We start from the raw sequence: 20,422 nt of genomic DNA on the forward strand, positions 1-20,422 counted from the left end.
CTGTATCTTCAACAGTCACTTCCTTCCAAATCCTGGCTGGATGGATCTCTCCTCCTTGAAGCCTCCACTGCTGCTCCCTACTGATGGGCTGAGGGCATTCTCCACTCACCACTGCAGTTCATTCCTCTTTCCTCCCCAGCTCTCCCCCTCCCTGCCTTTATTCCTTCCACAGCTAGTATTAGGTACCTGATGATGTTCGGACACCCAGGGTGCTGAGAAAACAGGGATGAGCCAGAGCAGACCCAGACCCTGCCCTCAAGGAGTTTGAAATCCCACAGTGGCCCATAAATTCATCAGACAATGAAGATGAATAATACACAAGTCAAATCTTTTCTTTAAAAAAGTTAAACTGACAATAAAAGATTGTCTCTGTGATTTAAATGAAAAAAACCAGGGTGCCCCCCTGGCTCAGTTGGTGGAGCTTGCGACTCTTCATCTCGAGGTCATGAATTCGAGCCCCATGTTGGGTGTAGAGATTACTTTAAAAAAAAAAAAAAAGGTTGAGAAAAAGGTACATTGACAGTCTTGTGGTCTCAGATCCCTTGCAGGTTAAGTAAAGCCTGGGGTTTCAGGACTTTGTCAAACTCCAGTTTATGTGTAAACATGAGGGAGAGAGAGTACTTTGTTCACCTTGGAGCACCTTCCATGAGCAGAACCCTGGGGTTAGCACGAGAGATGTCCTGGGCTCAGAGCTCTGTGGGGGAACAAGCCAGAAGAGGAGAGATCCCAGCGTGAAATCTCAATGCAGGCTTCACTTTCACAGGGAAGGCCTTTCTCCCTTTGAGAAGATGGGGGCGTTCACTGCTCAGGGTTTTCCTTTGTAGTGTTTTGTCTTTGTTTTTGTTTTTTAAGGAGGCTCCATACTCAGTACCGAGCCCAACGCGGGGCTTGAACTCATGACCCTGAGATCAAGACCTGAGCTGACATCAAGAATCAGATGCTTAAGGGGCGCCTGGGTGGCTCAGTTGGTTAAGCGTCCAACTTCAGCTCAGGTCACGATCTCGCAGTCTGTGAGTTCGAGCCCCGCGTCAGGCTCTGGGCTGATGGCTCAGAGCCTGGAGCCTGCTTCCGATTCTGTGTCTCCCTCTCTCTCTGCCCCTTCCCCATTCATGCTCTGTCTCTCTCTGTCTCAAAAATAAATAAACATTAAAAAAAAAGAAGAATCAGATGCTTAACCAACTGAGCCACCCAGGCACCCCTCCTTTGTAGTGTTGATCACCATTTGGAATTGTGTAATTGCCTTATTATTTGGTTCCCATCTCTTACTGGTCTAGAAACTCCATGAGAATGGTAAAAAGATGGCTTTATTGAAATATAATTCATATATCATAAAACTCACCCTTTGAAAGTATACAATTCAGTTGCCTTTAGCATATTAAGCATTGTGCAACCATCAACACTATCTAATTTCAGAATGTTTTCATGATCCCAAAAAGAAACCATTAGCAGTCACCCCCCCGCCCATTAACTTCCACCCATCCCTAGCTCCCAGCAACTACTAACATACTTTATGTTTGTATGGATTTGCCTATACTGGACATACCATATAAATGGGATCATACAATATGTGGCCTTTTATGACTAGCTTTTTTTCATTTAGCATAATGTTTTCAAGGGTCATTCATATTCTTTCCTTTTTATGGCCAAGTAATATTGCGTGGTGTATGGATACATTTTGTTTTTCCATTCATCAGTTGATGCACATTTGGGTTGTTTCCATTTGGAGACTGTTAGTGATGCAGGTTGGCTGCGTCTGAGGACCCAGAGGAAATCCTGCAGGACCAGCCAAGAGGGTCTTTGGCTTCTCACAGGATAGAAATTAAGCACAAGCCTTTGGGGCGCCTGGGTGGCGCAGTCGGTTAAGCGTCCGACTTCAGCCAGGTCACGATCTCGCGGTCCATGAGTTCGAGCCCCGCGTCGGGCTCTGGGCTGATGGCTCAGAGCCTGGAGCCTGCTTCCTATTCTGTGTCTCCCTCTCTCTCTGCCCCTCCCCCATTCATGCTCTGTCTCTCTTTGTCCCCCAAAAAATAAATAAACGTTGAAAAAAAAAGTTTTTTAAAGAAATTAAGCACAAGCCGAGAGGAAGTGAGAACAACATTTATTGAGGACATTAAGCAGATACAGACAGAGTGGGTGACTCAGAAAAGAAAGAGGTGTGAGTCTCATGTTTGCTTGGGGTCTGGGGTTTTCATTGAGGATATGGTCAATGCACGTGTCTTCTCAGGCATCCAGCAACAAAGAGAAGTGTTTAGGTGTCCTCCATCAGTCACTTATGCCCTGGAGCCAATGGTCTTGGTGAGTCAGTGGTCTTGGAAAATGGTTCACGAGGACCCACCTCATCACTCCTTAGATGTTATCTGCTGCGCTGAATGACTCCAAAGAAATCATTAACTCCATGCCCTTTATAAGGAGGACATACATTATCTGTACCATAAAGTGTGTGTAGAGTGGAGGTATAGGTCCTAGCAAGAATAGAGGCAACAAAAAAGTAGTCTTTCATGGGGTCCATTCAGTTTCCCTATCTTGTTATGAATAAAGCTGTTAGAAACATTCCTATACAAGTTTTTGTGTCTCCATGTTTTCATTTCTCTTGGGCATACAGCAAGGATTGGAATTGCTGGGTCACGTGCTTCCTCTGTGCTTCACGTTTTGAGGAACTACCAGAGTGTTCTCCACAGTGGCTGTACCATTTTACCTTCCCACCACCAGTGGATGAGAGTTCCAGTTTGTCACATCCTCACCAACACGTGTTTATTTTCTGATTTTGTTTTTCTAGTAGCAATTGTAATGGGTGTGAGGTGGTATCTCACTGTGGTTTTGATTTGCATTTCCCTAATAATTGAGTGTTGCGCATCTTTTCATGTGCTTATTGGCCATTTCCATGTCTTCTTTGCAGAAATATCTATTCAGTCCTTTGTCCATTTTGAACTACGTTGTCTTTTTATTGTTGAGTTGTGGGAATTCTTTACTCTGGATACAGCCTCATACTGATACATGATTTCCAAACATTTTCTCCCGTTCTGTGGGTTGTCTTTTCACTTTCTTGATGTTGTCTTTTGAAGCACGAAGGTTTTACATTTTGAAGTCCAACTTAGATGATCTTGCTTCTAGTTCTGTTGCTTCTAGTCACATCAAAGAAACCATTGCCTAAGTGAAGATTTGCTCCTTTTGTAAGAGTTTGATGGTTTTAATCTTCCATTTAGATGTATGTCTATCTTATTCTAGGTTATATCCCCAGTGCCTAGAATAATGTCTGATGTATAGAAGGCACTCAATACTTACCGAGTTAAATGAATGAATTAATATATTTTGAATGAATAAATGAATGAATGAATGAACAGATATCTCTTGTCCCAGAGCTGTTGCTATCTCAGTAGAGCCACACTGAGAAAGTGGCTGAGAAAGTGGCATGATACAGACAAAGGGCTCCAGTCTGTTTTAATCTCACCCCCAGGGAACCTGCCTTTAGTAAGCTCTCACAGTTCCTTTTCTGCCAGTTCCCCCTTTCCCACTGTCCCTCAATTTTGCTTCTCTTTAGTTTCTCTACTTGACAAAATATAGCTACGGCATTTCCTAAATAAATCATATCTGGCCTACTTCGGTTAAATTGCAAATATAGCAGATATATAAGAAAATTTTTCCTGTCATTAAAAATCTTGGTTGGCTTGATATTTCTCTTGTTGGCTTATGTTGGAGAAATAAATTTGGATAACATGGCAGTGTACAAATTACAAAGTAAAAGTTGCCTCCTTGGGTGGAGGGAAATATGTTTGGAATTTACTTTTAGAAAAAAAATGTATGTGCATGCAGAGAGAGAAAATATAAAATGAAAACTGAGGAGCCTGGGTGAAGGGTATTTCAGGAGTTCTTTGTACTATTATTTTAACAGCTTTTTGTGTATTAAATATTTTTTAAATGTTTTGTTTTTTTTTTTTGTTTTTTTTTTTTTTTTAAATTTTTTTTTTTCAACATTTATTTATTTTTGGGACAGAGAGAGACAGAGCATGAACGGGGGTGGGGCAGAGAGAGAGGGAGACACAGAATCGGAAACAGGCTCCAGGCTCCGAGCCATCAGCCCAGAGCCCGACGCGGGGCTCGAACTCACGGACCGTGAGATCATGACCTGGCTGAAGTCGGACGCTTAACCGACTGCGCCACCCAGGCGCCCCTTGTTTTTTTTTTTAAAGAAAGAGAGAGAGAGTGCAGGGGAGGGGCAGAGAGAGAAGGAGAGAATCCCAAGCAGGCTCTGTACTACCATCACAGAGCCCGATGTGGGGCTCGAACTCATGAGCCGTGAGATCATGACCTGATCCGAGATCAAGAGTCAGATGCTTAACCAACTGAGCCGCTCAGATGCCCCATATATTAAATATTTTTTAAAATTCATCTCTCACAATCCCACCCAGAGAGGCAATTAGGCTGGGGTCCCTGAGAGGTCACTGTGTGCTGGGTGTTTACATTCATTTTCTATTTAATCCTCCCCTCAGCTGTTGAGGAAGAGGCAAAGGTGAAGGCAGGGGACCATGCTGGCACGACTTGGTTGAGTAGTGCAACTGGAATTGGGATACAGGTCTCTGACCTCCAGGCCTATATTCTTTTATGGCTTATATATCTCAAATACTAATCCTCTCCCCAGGGAATGACTGGTGTCTTTGGTGCCGATTATCTCCTTCATGTGCCTCTGTCATCATATCCTTGACACTTCACGAGCCTGTGCTCACTGAGGGCAGATGGGAGATGGTCCAGGAGTTTCTGGAATAGAGGAGCTGCCATCCTAGGATTTGAAGGGTCTGGAGGGAATCACTGACCCTCACCAGCCAGCAGGCAGGCCCCCGTGTCTCGCTTTCCTGGGGCATCCGAGGCTCTCAGGAGGCAGCCCTGACCCCCCTTCTGTCCCTCCTGTCCTCCAGGAGCTGAAGCTGCCCGCCTTCCGAGCCCACTCCCCACTGTTGAAGAGCCGCCGGTTCTTTGTGGACATCCTGACCCTGCTGAGCAGCCACTGTCAGCTGTGCCCCTCGGCCCGGCACCTGGCTGTCTACCTGCTGGACCACTTCCTGGACCGCTACAACATCACCACCTCCAAGCAGCTGTATGCCGTGGCGGTCTCCTGCCTCCTGCTCGCAAGTATGTGGAAACCGCTGCTTCCCACCCACTCCCCCCCCTCCTTAGAGCCTGGGTGCTCCTGAGTCATTTTACATTTCTGAGGTCTTTGCACATCTTCTGTGTCCATCCTTTGCTGAATGCAAACTATAGTCATAATAATCAACACTTTCTTTAGCGTCTGTAATGTTCCAGGCTAAGTGATAAGGATTTTAGCATCTTGATTTTAATGCATCCACACCATGACCCAAGGAGACAGAGAGACAGATACTTGTAGTACCCCCATCTTACCGAGACATAGAGAGATTAAGAAGCTTGCCTTGGGTCATCTAGCTAGTATATAGCAGACACAGTTTGGGCCCAGAACTGCGTGGTGCCAGAACCTGTACTCTTAAGGCAGTGTCACCAGAGGCATAGGGCCTCTGAGTGTGCTATTAGGGGAATGTATGTTAGGGGAAACCCTAACAACCACTGTTCTTAGAGGTATGTAGAAATGTGACTGCTTGATTGGGGCCAACCAAGACCCATTGTGTTGTCACCAGGCCTGGACACCAGGCCTCAATCGTCCATTGAGGCCCAACAAAAAACACAGCATAGCTGTCTGTCTGTCTGCCTCAGTAGGGACTACCGCCTGACTATGCTGCTCAGGTCATGTGCTTAAAACACAGTTCTGTTATGCCACCCTGCTACTTAAAATTGCCCCCTGGTTTACCAACAATCTGAGGATAGGGATCGTCTATCAAGGTCCTGTCTGTCTGACCTCATACATTTCCCCTCTTCAGGCACTGAATCCCAGCTAAGTCCCCTCCTGTCACAGAACTTTGCCCATGCTGTCTCCTCTGCCTAGAAAGCTTCCCCACCCCACCTGTCTGGACCCAATTAAATGTCACTCAGGCCCCACATCCTTGAGAAAGCCTTCCCCCCCACACTCAGCAAATACACATTTCCATGGCATCATGCACTCTTAATTAACACCCACCCCTGCTACTAAACAGTAAGTTTTGGGGAGGGAAAGGAACCTAGTACATCATAAGACCTGAAAAAAATATTTGTGGAATAAAGGAAATGAATGAAGCTAGAGGTTCCTTCCGAGCTGGGCTTTCACACCTCTCCAAGGTGCCCTTAACGGAAAGGAGTGATGTGCCCCAAAGTGGCTAGCTACAATCATGACATTTCCTTGACATCTAGTATTTTCTTCTTACAATTCAGTCAGAGTTTACATTCCCCTCTACAATATGTTATCATCCTGTTTTATTATATCGGCCCCTCTCCAATCCTTGAGTCCCACCGATGCCACAAGAGGATGGTACCCATTTTCTCCTATGGCTCTGTCCTCGGCATGCTGCCCTGAACCCCTGTGGCCACGATCACCCAGTTCCAGAAGCACAGCTATAGAGTTTTAAACATTCTGTATTGTTTTCCACCATGGCACTTTCTACCTGTTATTCTAATCCCTTTGGCTGCTTTGGGTGTACAGTCTTCCAATTTGATTTTCTCTACTTTGGGCCAGCTGATTTCCTGTGTTCTACAGAGAAGTCAGTCTTGCTGGGTGGGAATCCAGTCTGCTTGCTACCTCAAAGTCCCAAAACAACATGTAGCTCTCTTCCGTCTTGGGAAGAGATGCAGGGCTTGCAAGATATCACTGTCAGCCGAGGGCAGAACGGGCATCACATTTCAGGCGGCCTAGGAGAAGTCCGCGCCATGGCCTTTGGCCTGCTGCTGTCTGTGATCTATGGGCTGCATCGAGGCCCCATGGGGGCAGGGGACTTAGATTTCCATGAGGCCATGGAGGCTGTCCTCCAGCGTCTGTCTGGGGAGCTGGGACGTGAGGCGCACACTGGAGACTCCTTTGTGCTGCCGCCGTCATGGCAGAGGGAAGAGGGCCTTTCAGACAGAGAGGCAGACACCCCCACCCACATGTCTGAGGGCAGCAGCCAGCCTGGGGCAGCAGGAACGGATTTTTCAGGACACCTGCCATATGCTCAGAGGCCCAAAGAAAGAAAAGTTTCCATGACAGCCTGAAATCCTATTCATTGCTCCCTCCCCTCTCCCCAGGCTGACTATTAGCCACAAGGGGGTGGGGGGTGGTGGTCACCTTGCCTCAGGAAGTTTTGAGTTCTGCTAATTCTGTACCAGATAATTCCTAGATAAGAAGAGTAACATTTCTTGCACCCACCTGTCAGTTTTTCAGTTTTTAGAGCTGTTTCCAGATAAGAGCCTTTGCACAGATGGAACCTTCTCACCTACCTGCAGCCCCTCTGCCCCCATAAATCAAGGGTCAGTCAAGGGTCCATATCTTGGTCAGACCAGTGGAAGTCAAGGGTCAGACCAATGGAAGGAGGTGGAAAAGCAAGAGCTTATAGGTTGTTCCATGGTGGACTTGGTCTTCCTATGATTGAGTTAACTGTTCATGTAACCTACACGGGATAGAATCCTACCATAAATATAATCTAGATGTAAGTATACTGTAAATATAGTAGAGCCACTGTCTTCTTTAATCTTTCATCTTTTACAGCTTCCCAGCCCCTCTTTTTGTTGTTGTTATAGCTGTTTAATTAAAAGGATAATTTGGCAGCATGGAGACCCCACAACTTCCAGGTGAATGGGCTTTGTCAGCGTGCCATAACTGTCATCCTGGTGGCCGCAGCTTTATTACTTACTAGCCCCTTTCTCCACACCCAGCTGTGTGTCAAGCACTTAACACCCATGTCTCGTGGAATCCTCCCAACCAGCCTATGTGGTTGTGCTGTCATCTGCCCATTCCGTAAGCTCAGAGAGGCTGAGTAACTTGCCTATGATCACACAGCTCAGGAGTTTTGTTTGTTTTTTAAATGCAGTAAAATTCATATCACAACATGAAATTTACCATTTTAGCCATTGTGAACCATACAGTTTCACGGCGTTTAGTACATCCATTCACACTGCTGTGCAACTGTTGCCTCTCTCTAGTTCCAGAACATTTTCATCCCCCTGAAAGGAACACTTGTATCCATTAAGTGGCCACTTCCCATTCCTTCCCACTCACAGCTGCTGGCAGCCATTAATCTGTGTTCTATCTGTATGGATTTGCCTGTTCTGGACATTTTGTGTGAAAGGAATCCTACAGTACATGACCTTTTGTCTGCTTTCTTTCACTTAATGTTTTCAGGGTTCATCCAAGTTGTAGCGCACATCAGTCCTTCATTCCTTGTCATGGCTGAATAACACTGTTGTATGGGCATACCACAATTTGTTTATCCATTTATCTGTTGATGGACATTTGGGTTGTTTCCACCTTTTGGCTGTTATTATTAGTGCTGCTGTGAACATTCAGTACCAGTTTTGTTTGAACACCTGTTTTCAGTTCTTTTAGGCAGAAGCCTAAGAGTGGAATTGCTGATTAGAATTGGCTCTTCGGTGTTGAACTTTTTAAGGAAACCCAGAGTTTTGCTTTTGCCTAGCTATTGCTGCTCCGAGATGACTGGGTGTTGAGTGCTTGGCCAGGGCATGAAGCAACCTGAGAAGGAGAGAGGGTGGGGAAGAAAACCAAAAAGGCAGGAGGCATGACCAGGGTGGCCTTTTTGGTAGGGCAGCATGGCCTTAAATGTGAGACGTTGTTATTACAATCAAAAAGGTATGAGATACATTTTTATTATTAAAAAATCCATGGGGCACCTGGGTGGTTCAGTTGGTTGAGCTTTCAACTTCGGCTCGGGTCGTGATCTCGCGGTTTGTGAGTTCGAGCCCCATGTCGGGCTCTGTGCTGACAGCCTGGAGCCTGCTTCGGATTCTGTGTCTCCCTCTCTCTCTGGCCCTGCCCCGTTCATGCTCTGTCTCTCTCTGTCTCAAAAATAAATAAACATTAAAAAAAAATCCAAAAGATACAGTAGTATAAAAATTCATTTCCGGGATGTCTGGGTGGCTTAATCAGTTGAGTGTCCAACTCTTGATTTCATCTCAGGTCATGATCCCAGAGGTGTGGGATTGAGCCCTGTATCAGGCTCCATGCCAAACATGGAGTCTGCTTAGGATTCTCTCTCTCCTTCTCTCTGCCCCTGTCCCACTTGTGTGTGTGTGCTCACACTCTCTCTCGTTCTCTCTAAAAGAAAAAAGAAAAAAAAATTGTTTTCCCCAAACCCATAGTCCTTTTGCCACAGTTTGGTGTGTATACTTCCAGACCCAAACATATTTATGTGTTTTCATAATTGGGAAAATAAATCTATTTTTATTGACAAGGTGGTAAAAGGAATCCTAGATCACACCCATATAAACTGCCCAGTAAACAGAATTGCAAGATTCCCTCCCTTTCCCCCATTCCATTGTACTTTCTCTTCTGGATTGTGAGCCCCATCCTGCCCCTCACTGACTGCTTCTGGTATGTGAAGCAGGAAAAGTTAAGGGTGACAAGTTTGTTTCTTGGGGTAAAGTTCTGACTTTCAGGCTTTTGTAGGTGAGGCTGAGTCCTCTGCTAGCCTTCATTTCAGCCCTCCTCCTCCCCAGAAGAGGGAAGCATCAAATGTGGGGGCAGAGTATCCTTTAGCTCACAGTGAATCTGTCATGCTGTGATGCATGTACCTACAGAAAGGCTCACCTTCCCACTGCAAATTTTGTTTTAATTTTTTTAAATGTTTCTTTATTTTTGAGACACACACACACACACACACACACACACACACACAGTGTGAGCGGGGGAGGGGTAGAGAGAGGGAGATACAGAATCCAAAGCAGGTTCCAGACTCCAAGCTGTCAGCACAGAGCCTAACTCAGGGCTCAAAACTCATGAACTGTGAGAACATGACCTGAGCTGAAGTTGGATGCTCAACCAACTGAGCCACCCAGGTGACCCCAAAATTAGAAATAGTATACTCATTTGGACAGTGAGATTCACAGAATAAAGTAAAAAATCTGCTGCTTATCCCACTCACCAAAAGTACCTTCTGGGAGTAGTTTCTTATGTCTTTTTCCAAAATTGATCTACTGTAATTCCTCATAATTCAAAGATTCCATACTTGCGAATTGACTAAAATTTGTGGGGTTTTTTATTTATTTTGAGAGAGAGAGAGCAGGGGAGGGGGAGAGGGAGAGGGAGAGAGAGAGAGAGAGAGAGAGAGAGAGAGAGAGAGAGAATCCCAAGCACTCTCAGCACAGAGTGTTGTGGGGCTCAGACTCTCAAACCGTGAGATCATGACCTGAGCCGAAGTTGAGAGTCAGGTGCTTAACCGACTGAGCCACCCAGGTGCTCCTCACTAAAATTTATTTGTAATCTCAAAATCCATACTCACAGAACTTTGGCGGTCATTCGTGGACATGTTCAGAGGCACCCAGTGTGTACGTTCCCAGCTGAGGAACAAAGACAACGCTCTGCCTTCTTGATTCAGCTCTCGTGCTTAAAAACAAGGGTCCTTTTCTCAGTCTGTTTAGTGCCACATTTTCTTATTTTTCTGCTTGTTGGTGGTTTTACTGCTTAATACGGCCCCCAAGAAGCATAGTGCTGAAGTGCTGTCTCGCATTCCTGAGTGCAAGGCCATGATGTGCCGTTCAGACAAAACCTGTGTGCTAGATGAGGCTTGTTCAGGCGCGAGTTACAGTGCTGCAGGCTGTGGGTTCGGTGATAATGAATCAACAGTATATTGAACAGAAATACACAGAACCAGGTTCTGTGTTGATCGATTGATGAAAACATGACCAGTGGCTCACAGGAACCTAACCCTGTACTTCCCTAGGAGCCCGGTTCTGGGTTCACTAGTTCCGCCTTTCCCAGTGAATTTATGGAACACAGCTTCTGCACATAACCAGAATCAATTGTGTCTTTACACAAGTGGGTTAATACCAAGAGTGCTTTCTTTGTAGCACGTCAAGAACATCTTTCCTGTCAGTCTGTCTGGGTTTACCTTACTCTTCCTTGACTGCAGAGTTCTCTATATCATAAACACTGACGTCTGTTTGATTACTCCACTGTCGGTGGCCATTTAGATTGCCATCTGGTTTTTTCACTACTGTCAACAGTACGATGACAACTATCCTTTTCCCTGTATCTTTGTACAAGGAAGTGTGAGAAAAATGCCCAGAGATGGAAATGCTTGGGACAAAGGTGTGTGCGTTGTGTGCATGTAAGATTTTGATAGGAAGCACTAAATTGCCTTGTGAATGACAAGATCCCTTTTCTTAAATTGAACTTAATTTGTGGGAGCGTTTGGAACCACACTTCTCTACCTCAAGAAACCATCAGTAGAGGAGCAGTGTCCCTCCCCCATGCCGGCCCCCCACCTGTGTCTACTTATGGCTTTCCTTCTGTGCTCCCAGCAGGGAGTACCTTTGCATCCCTCCTGCTGCCTTGCCCTGTCCAGGATGCCCAGATGAGAAATGAGTTCCCCAGACCAATTGCTTTTAAGACTCCTCAAGCCAGAAATGAATAGTCTCATCTCTTAGCGAAGGTACCAGTGAAAACCACTGCCTACCAAGGGCTTGTGCTCTCTGGGCCTCAGGAAATTCTAGGAGTGGCCCATCTCTGTCCCAGTAAAGCACCTTCACTCCCCCCTCAGTCACCCCTGCATCCTTCCCCTTTCCTCCCCCTGCTTTGATTAGCAACTGCTGCTTCTGAGAAGCAGTTTCTTTGAGAGCAGGGCAGGGGGGCGGTGAGATGGGGTCTCCCTGTTGCAGACTTGAAAGCAGTCTTAATCTCTCCTGGTGAAGGGGATGAAGGAAGGCAGTACCTTCCTGCTGGGGGAGAAGTTAAACACACCAGCTCTTCCCAAGCTGGGAATAGTCGAAATGCCCCTAGGGTACTAATCGTGGGCAGTGGATGCAAAGGGGGCCGTTTTTCCAGGTGGCCTTTTTCACCGGTGTACTTTAGACAAAGCAAAGCAGGAGATTCATTTACAGGATTAAACCCAAATCTGCAAGGAAATATGGCTGCCCCCATGCAGGAGATAATTCACGGGGGAGTGGCTAGGAGGAATCCTACATTGCCTTCCTGCCATGGTTTCCCATTTCAGAAAATGAAGATGGGTCTTACATTTGATGTGTGCACTTAATATTGACAGTCGTTTATTATTTCCTCCAAAGGCTGTGCAACATCAATGGTGCCTCTTCTAATCAGTAGCATCTTGGTGGTGGCCCCACAGCATGGGCTGGACTGGAAAAAGTGGTCTGTCACCCGAGGGCCACACCAAATACATCCGGACTTGGGGCCCTGATGTTGCAGTGCTTTGAGTGAGGACATGGTGATTTTCCATTTCCTGTTCCCATCTCTGCAGACTGGCAGGCTTAGAGCTATTTTCAGGGGAAGGATTTTGTGTGACATGTTGGTCAGGAAACTGGCTGGGCCGGAAACTCAGAAATTGTACAGTTTGCCTTAGCAAGTTTAGTGCTCAGGCCTGTTTTTCCAGGGCCTGGGGTTCTGGGATCCAAGTAGGGTTTTTCTGTGGCTGGGGAGAGTAAGAGGGAAGTCTTAAGATGCATGGGTTAATTGAAGATGCAACGTTCAGGAGCCCATGACCCCACACAGGTAAGTCATTTAAAAACAAAACAAAACAAAACAAAACATTTATTGGACCTCTGCTGTATACCAGAAGCTATATACCCATGGAGGCAGTGGCAAACAGAAGGAATATCTATAGTCCCTGCCACTGAAGATAAGTCATTCCACACACCTTTACCTCCTATGCACTGAGCCTGGGAGATAGTTGGGAGCACAAAACAAATCTAATCCCCATCCTCATGTTGCTTATGATCTGGAGGCATCTCCTAAAGAAGCAGCCTTCAAGCCAGAGATCCAGCAGGTCTCTGGAGACATGCCAAGAATGAGCCAGTGACCCTTCTAAGAAAATCTAAATGTCTTACTTTCAGGAGAATAGTCTGGCCCACATCTTAGCGGGAAGATGACCAAGACATTGACGTCAAGCACCCTGTCTGCTCTTCACACTTATCTGCAGCCTGGCTGCTGAGAGCTAGGCATTTATCTTTCTTTTCTTTTTATTTACTTTAACCTTGAACCCTCTCTGTAGTGAATACTGTGTCTTACCAGTACCTTCTCCCTTGTTACAATCAGGATTGTGTTATATGCATTCTTAATGCTGAAGAGGAAGAACTTTAGAGTCCTAATTCGTTAGTCCTCTTGCCCCCTGGGAGAGCCACCGGAGACTTTTCCAGATTATATCTCTTCCTTGTCTCACCTCAGAGACTCAGGCTGTCTGTGGTGGAGACATTTCACTCCTCCGGTCACAGCAGCCTGCCCTTCACTGAGCACCCACCACCTAGTCAGCATGAGTGGTGACACTACAGGCAGGGCAACTTTGGTTGGCTTTAAAACCACTTTCAGACCCAAAGAAACAGGCCAGCTGTTATACCCCTGGGTGGTGAGATTAGAGAGTATTTTTATGTTAGGTGTATTTGCCTGGATCTTTTCTTTTTTCTTTTCTTTTCTCTTTTCTCTCTCCTCTCCTCTCCTCTCCCCTCCCCTCCCCTCCCCTCCCCTCCCCTCCCCTCCCCTTCTCTTAAGTTCATTTGTTTATTTTAGGGGTGCCTGGGTGGCTCAGTTGGTTAAGTGTCCAACTTTGGCTCAGGTCACAATCTCATGGTTCGTGGGTTCGTGCCCCGCGTCCAGCTCTGTGCCGACAGCTCAGAGCCTGGAGCCTGCTTCAGATTCTGTCTTTTTCTCTCTTTTTGCCCCCCAACCCCCGCTTGCGCTCTGTCTCTCTCTCAAAAATAAATAAACTTTTAATATTTATTTATTTTAAAAGAGAGGAGAGAGAGCATGAGTGGGGGAGGAGAGAGAGAGAGAGAAAGAGAGACAGAGAGACAGAGACAGAGACAGAGAGAGAATCCCAAGCAGGCTCCACTGTCAGTGCAGAGCCTGATGCAGGACTTGATCTCACAAACCGTGAGATCATGACCTGAGCCGAAACCAAGAGCTGGACACCCAACAGACTAAACCACCCAGGTGCCCCTGCCCGGATTTTTGAGATTGTCTTAAAGGAGTATCTGTTGCCTCTCCCTGCCTCCTGAGTCTTTGATTTAATTATAAGCATTTCAGTGTCTAGACAGGAAAAGTGTCTTCTTTGTCACTTGACATGTTGTGGTTCCTGGAACTCTTCTAGGAAAGTGTGATTTGTGGGCACTTGTAAAGCACAGTCATACTGAGATAGTCTTGGATTAGGACAGACCCATGTTCTGGAACCTTCTCTGGCAGTTACTCTGCCAGTTCTGACTTCTAGGGTCCCATCAATGGTGTCTTCTGAGAATTTTAAAGTGTTTTTTTTTTTTCCAAGCGGGAGAGTGATATTTGTTCCTTGTAGAAAATTAGAAAATAGAGAAAAATACAAAGAATAAAACAAAAATTACTTGTAAAATCACTACATTTTTTTTTCTGTAATCAAAACTTGGGGGTAGAGGGCAGATCCTGGCCCCAGTGATCAGGGAATGGTTAGTATGTTGTTTATATGCCAGACCACTGATTCTTTGTATGGATTTCCTCATTTGGTCCTCACAACAGTCTTATAAAATAGGCAGTATTATTTTCTCCACTTGACAGAGGAGGGCTGAGGCCCACTAAGGTGACTTGCCCAAGGGTACGTGGATGGGGACCCAGGTAGCCGGTCTCCCTGAGTCCTTGCTCTCAGCCACCACACAACAGCGGCCTTTGTCCTACAGCTGGATTTCTTCCTTCTGCCGCTGCAGCTGGGAGACCTGCTAGCAGGCAGCGAGGTTGCTAGGAAACTCCTGGCTCTCTTTCCTGAGCCTGCAGAGCCACATGTTAGCCAGCCTGGGTGAACACCTCAGTCCTCAGGGACATATCTCGGGTCTGGAAGCAGCTCACCTTCTAACCTTGAGGGAAGTGGCCAGAGTTGCCTCTCTTCCTCCTCCTCCTCCTCTGTGCTGCAGCAGAGGTCCAGCCAGGACCCCTGATCGCCATGCCAGTGATACTGCAGCCCAGAAGGACGTGCTATCTGCTCTTGGTGCAGCCTCAGCCCCGTCGGGCCTGGCCCACAGCAACCCCCGGTGAGCTGGGAGTGAGCATTCTGCAGAACAGTGACCTCCATTCGTGGAGAGAACTCTGTTCCTCCACATGAAGCACGTGCTCAGTCCTGGCCCCAGCTGCCAGCCATGTACCTGACAAAGGGCCCCCACCCCACAGCCCCTGCTTTTAGACAGTGAAATTGTTTCGTTTCTTTTTTTTTTAATACTTTTTTTTTTTTAATGTTTATTTATTTTTGAGAGAGAGGGAGACACAGAATCTAAAGCAGGCTCCGGGCTCTGAGCTGTCAGCACAGAACCCGACACGAACCACGAGATGATGACCTGAGCTAAAGTCGGACACTCAACAGACTGAGACACCCAGGTGCCCCTAGATAGTGAAATTGTAGAGAGGAGCACAAAGGAACCCGGGATCTGTTGCCACTGTGTGAAGTCATTGTACCAGTTGCTCTGTCCTGAGACAAGGAAGTTCTCGCAGCCAGAAGGGAAGCCAGTGTGTGACCCAGCTGGCCAGACGCCACCCTGACCTGAGAGGCATTTTTACAGTTTCCTCCTGAAGACAGCAACCACCCGCAGCCTCACCTCTAGTCTCTGTTTCCAAAGTTGGACTGAGGAATTGACTCAGCCAGTCAGACGTGTGCTTTCATTCATTCATTGTTTCCTTCAACATTTTATTGAGCCCTACTCTGTGCCAGAGACTGAAGATACAGCCATGGATGGAACAGCCTGCTTTTAGGGGAGAAAGGAGACAGGCCTGGGGAGGAGGGAGGCACCGTAAGGCATCGTGTGGACGGGGATCTGATCTGTGCTCCACTGTGCTCAGCACAGAGGAGGTACGAGTTTGTGGAGTCTTCTTCAGCGACCAGGACTGTAGACGTTGCTTCCACTCACACCGTCTCCCTGGGGCTGTAAGCCATGGTAAGGACCTTTCTTTGTGTCCTAAGGAAGGATGAAACTCACCCAGGGCAGATCCCAGGTCCACCTTCACGCCAGGTCTACCCGGCTGGCCCCTTTGCCCGGTGTGGCTAAGATCAGAGGCTTTTTCTCCAGGACATTTCCTAATCTCCAGATCCCTGCAGCAGGGTAAGGGCAGAGTGGGAGGGGCGCTCCCAGAGGTCTGCACAGCTTCCCACTCCCCCAAAGAGCACCCAAGCACTGCCTTTAGCTGCAGGGTTTTTGTACTCTGTCCCTGACTTTTTTTCTCCACCATATCAGATTCTATCCAGAAACTAACCTGTCATGGTCCCTATGACTGCAGTTGCACGGTTGGCCCTGAGTCAACAGAAGTTCACAAGAGCAAGATCCAGTGTTTGGGGGGAGCACTGGGCACCATTCTAACACGCTGAGCCTTCAAGCCACCTTTGCCCCATCGGCTTGCCCAGCCCTCACAGCCAGTGCATGGCCGGGCCTCTCTAGAACCACAGGTGGTTCATCAGAGTGCCCCCTGCCCTCCGTAAAAAAACAAAAACAAAAAAAACAGCCTTTCAGAGGGTGCTGTCCTCAGAGTGGCTTCCTGGCTTCTCTGTCACATCACTCAAAATCTGTCTCCCATGGTTTCTCAGGAAGACACTTGCCTGCTGGACATATGAGCAGTGTGCTCTAGGGAGACAAGAAGCCCCCTTCTGGCCTCCAGTAAAATACAAAAAGCCAAAGAATTTTTTTTAAGTTTATTTATTTATTTATTTTCAGAGAGAGAAGGAGAGGGGCAGGGGGAGAGAGAGAGAGACAGAGAGACAGAGAGAGAATGCCAAGCAGGCTCCATGCTGTCAGCACGGAGCCCAGTGCAGGGCTTGAACTCACGAACTGTGAGATCATGACCTAAGCCAAGATCAAGAGTCAGGCACTTAAATGCCTCAGACACCCAGGCTCCCCAAGCCAAAGAATTTTTTAATGAAAAAGCTGGTTTAGGTGGATGGGAAGAGGGTGGTCCTTTATTCCAGAAAGTGTCCCGTTAGAGATACACTCTTCAACTTCAGTCCTCTCGTTGGGAGGAAAAAGTAGGTCCTGTTGGTTGTACTGATCTGTAGCAGAAAGGCTCTGAGATTAAACTGCTAAACTAGCTTAAGCATAGAGGAGGTTGAAGACAAGAGTGTGTGTGCAGAACGGGACTGTGAGGTGGGGAGGGGGCACAACTGGCCTCACCCACATCTGTGGGAATCCCTGCACCCAGACAGATGTACTCGTTATGGAGACTCTGTGGGATTGTAGGGATCCTCATGACTCTGAGATGCTCTGGACTGTGGCGCCGTTTATTCATCATTTAAAATAAAAAGCAGTTCTTTATTCACCTTATGCCAGATGCTGTGCCACGTAAAGGGGATCTGTGATGTTCTGCAAGACACATGTGACCCCTGACCTCATGGAACACATTGCTGGATTTCCAATTCTGATTTGTCCCCTACCAGCTGGGTGATTGGAGCAGCTCACTCAATCCTTCTGAGCTTGATTCCAAGTGGGAAACACTCCCAGCCTCCCGGCGTGTTACCAGAATGTGCTGAGTCCATGACACGGAGGCCTCCCCTCCCTGGGTGCTGCCTGTGTTTCTTGGTGCCTGCTGGACTGTGGTGGCACCTGGCAGCAGAATCCCTGTGCACCCAGAATGCATGTCCTGGTTCACGCATGTTCTGTCTCTTGCTGACTAGCTCGGTGACCTGGGAAAGTCCCACGCCTGTGGAGAGGACCCATCTGGGAAAGGCTGTGGACCCCGTTGTCCCCTTTGCTTCCCTCTATGTGAACCTTGGAACCTGTAGCACCAGGGTGGAGTTCAAGGTCACAGTCCAGGGGAAGGAGGCTGGAGCCACTCTAGAGTCCAGCATAGCCTGGCCAGGGGCATGGAGTTGGGGTTGGGGAGCCTTTTCTTGAGCTTATTTCTACCCCTTTTTCGGGGCCTGTAAGAAAATGTCTTGCAGCACTAGCTACCAACTTTGGTTCATCCGTACTTACCTAACAGGACTTGAGAAGAAGATCCTGGGTCTGGGGTGCAAAGAATAAGTACCATGTTCCATAAATCATAGAACAGCAGCTGCTGTCGTTTATGGAGTACTTTCTTTGTCCTAGGATCTGTGCCAGTCACGTTACTTGTGCTATCTCCTGAGCCTCCCTACCACTCTTTGAGGTATGGGTTTCTAAGTGATGGCCCGAAATCACACATGATATTGGAGAGGGCATTCTCAACCTGTTTCCAATGAGAACCTCCCCCAGAATCTGGGCTCCCCTGGGTCACAACATTCTCAGCCCGCATTAAATATTCTCAGCTCACGTTAAATATATGTCTCTCCTGATAGCCACTTCTCTCCCCCAAGGAAGGAAGAATCTGAGGAAGAAAGAATTAGCATCAGAAAAGTCTCCATTCAGCCTGGTCCTGCCTGGGAACAAATGGGCCCATACTTCCTCCCCTGGGTACTGGGAGAAAGCTCTCCACCACAGCTTCCTGTTTCCTCTTTGGCTCCAGCCATCTCTATCTACTGCCTGGTCCTTCCCACAGTCACCTCCAAAGATACCAGGCCTACCCGGAGGGCCAGGCAAGGCTGGGAAGCCAGTGGAGTGGCCCTTTATCCCCTGACCTGCCTCCCTCACCTCCCTTTACCATCAGCACCTGACAGTAGGACAGAGGGCTCCTGAGGGGTGTGGGGCAGCCATGGGGCCTCAGTTCCTATTCACATTTTTTCTCTTTCTCAGGTAAAAGAGAGGGGAAAACTTTAAAATAGGGGAATGGCCCTTCTTGGGGAACAGTAGCTTTGCCTGTTTTTAAAAGCGTTGCATTTCTTTAGGGAAGAAGAGGAACCAGCTGTTGCTTTAAAACCTGGTTTTCTTTAGCCAGGAAACTGTGGCCTCATCCCTGAGCCTCAGTGTAGCTCCTGAATGGGCAGCAGGTAACCCCGGATGAGTGTGTAAAGAGGTGTCTTGCTGGGCATGAAGGGCTGTCTATGGGGGAGTTCACAGCAAGCAGTACGTGAAGCAGACTGTGTAGTAGTGTGTGAGCAGCCCTGGGCCTGGACATCACAGATAGGGCGGCACTGACTTTTTATAGAATCCTACTCTGCACCGTTTTGTTTAGGAATTTTTCTGAAGGCAGTATAAAGGTTGATGATTGTTGGAGATGGGTGATGTATTCTTAGGGGTTCGTTAGAACATCTCTTTTTTTTTTTGGTATTTTAATTTTTCCAAAATAAAACCTTTTTAAAGTTTATGTATTTATTTTTGAGAGGGAGGAAGAGTGTGAATTGGGGGAGGGACAGAGGATCCCAAGCAGGTCCTGTGTGGTCAGCACGGAGCCCAATGCAGGACTCAAACTCCCAAACCGTGAGATCATGACCTGAGCCGAAATCAAGAGTCAGACGTTTAGCCAACTGAGCCACCCAGGTGGCCCTAAAATAAAACATTTTTTTAAGCAGTTAAAGGTACTGTTTCTCTCAGCCCTAATTCAGCAAAGTCAGGAATCCTGTTTGGTCTGGTGAAGGCTTGAATGCTAGGACCATAGGTATAAGAAGAAAAGCCAGTCTTTAGAGTAGTCTGTTCATAGAGACAGAAAATGGAATGGTGGTTACCAGAGGAGGGGGCACAGGGACAGTGAGTTACTGGGTTTCATGGGTGTACAGTTTCCGTGTTGCAAGATGAGAAGAGTTCTCGTGATTGGTTGCACAACAATGTGAATGTACTGAATGCCACTGAACTGTATGGTTAAAATGGTGAATTTTATGTTATGTGCATTTTACCACAACAAACAAAAATGCTATTAAAAAAAGAAAAGGAAAAAAAAGCCAGTCTGTGAGAGTTCCTCCTGAGGCTTGCTGGACTGACAGTGTCTTGCCACTTTGGTTGAGTCAGCCCACTTGGCTGGACTTGTGGTGGTCAGTCCAGTAATTGTGTGACATGCCAGGAATGGCTGGGGCTCTCCCGGTTGTCTGTGCATCAGAGTAGCAAGAGGACCCGGTCAGCCGGGTGTGCAAAGGGTCTTGTAGGGCATTATTTGCAGGTTTCACCACTGTCACCTACACTAAGGGTTCATGTGTCTGTGCCTGGCTGCAGACCCAGGCTGAGCGCTTCAGTAGTTTTAGGATTTTTTTTTAATCTTGTAAGTATGATGATAGGGCTCCCACTGGTCAAATTGGGAACAATGTAAACATCCAAAAAGAAAAATGTAGATAGAATGATAGAATTGTTAAAAATTCTTTTTCAACCCCAGTGTAATTACTTACTTATTCAGGAAAGAATTCTTCCTGGACGCCAAATCATTGAGTTAAAGTTTGGTGGGGGGATGCCTGGGTGGCTCGTGGGTTAAGCGTCTGACTCTCGGTTTGGGCTGAGGTCATGATCTCACAGTTTCGTGGGTTCGAGCCCCCATTGGGCTCTGTGCTGACAGTGTGGA

At 47.1% G+C, this 20,422-nt stretch overlaps 1 protein-coding gene across 4 annotated transcripts in view; it reads left to right on the forward strand.

Annotated features, from left to right (window-relative positions):
• The window catches only part of CCNJL (cyclin J like), a 62,813-nt gene that overhangs the window by 24,928 nt on the left and 17,463 nt on the right, over window positions 1–20,422 (forward strand). For all 4 annotated transcript variants that reach the window (XR_007155749.1, XM_047875759.1, XM_047875737.1 and 1 more), the window contains one exon: window positions 4,911–5,124. Coding sequence is in view for 3 of the 4 variants with exons in the window: in XM_047875759.1 (XP_047731715.1) it covers window positions 4,911–5,124 (214 nt within the window). In the remaining variant the exon portion in view is untranslated. The remainder of the gene's footprint in view (window positions 1–4,910; window positions 5,125–20,422) is intronic.

The sequence above is a fragment of the Prionailurus viverrinus genome, chromosome A1, assembly GCF_022837055.1.
Source record: "Prionailurus viverrinus isolate Anna chromosome A1, UM_Priviv_1.0, whole genome shotgun sequence".
NCBI lineage: Eukaryota > Metazoa > Chordata > Mammalia > Carnivora > Felidae > Prionailurus > Prionailurus viverrinus.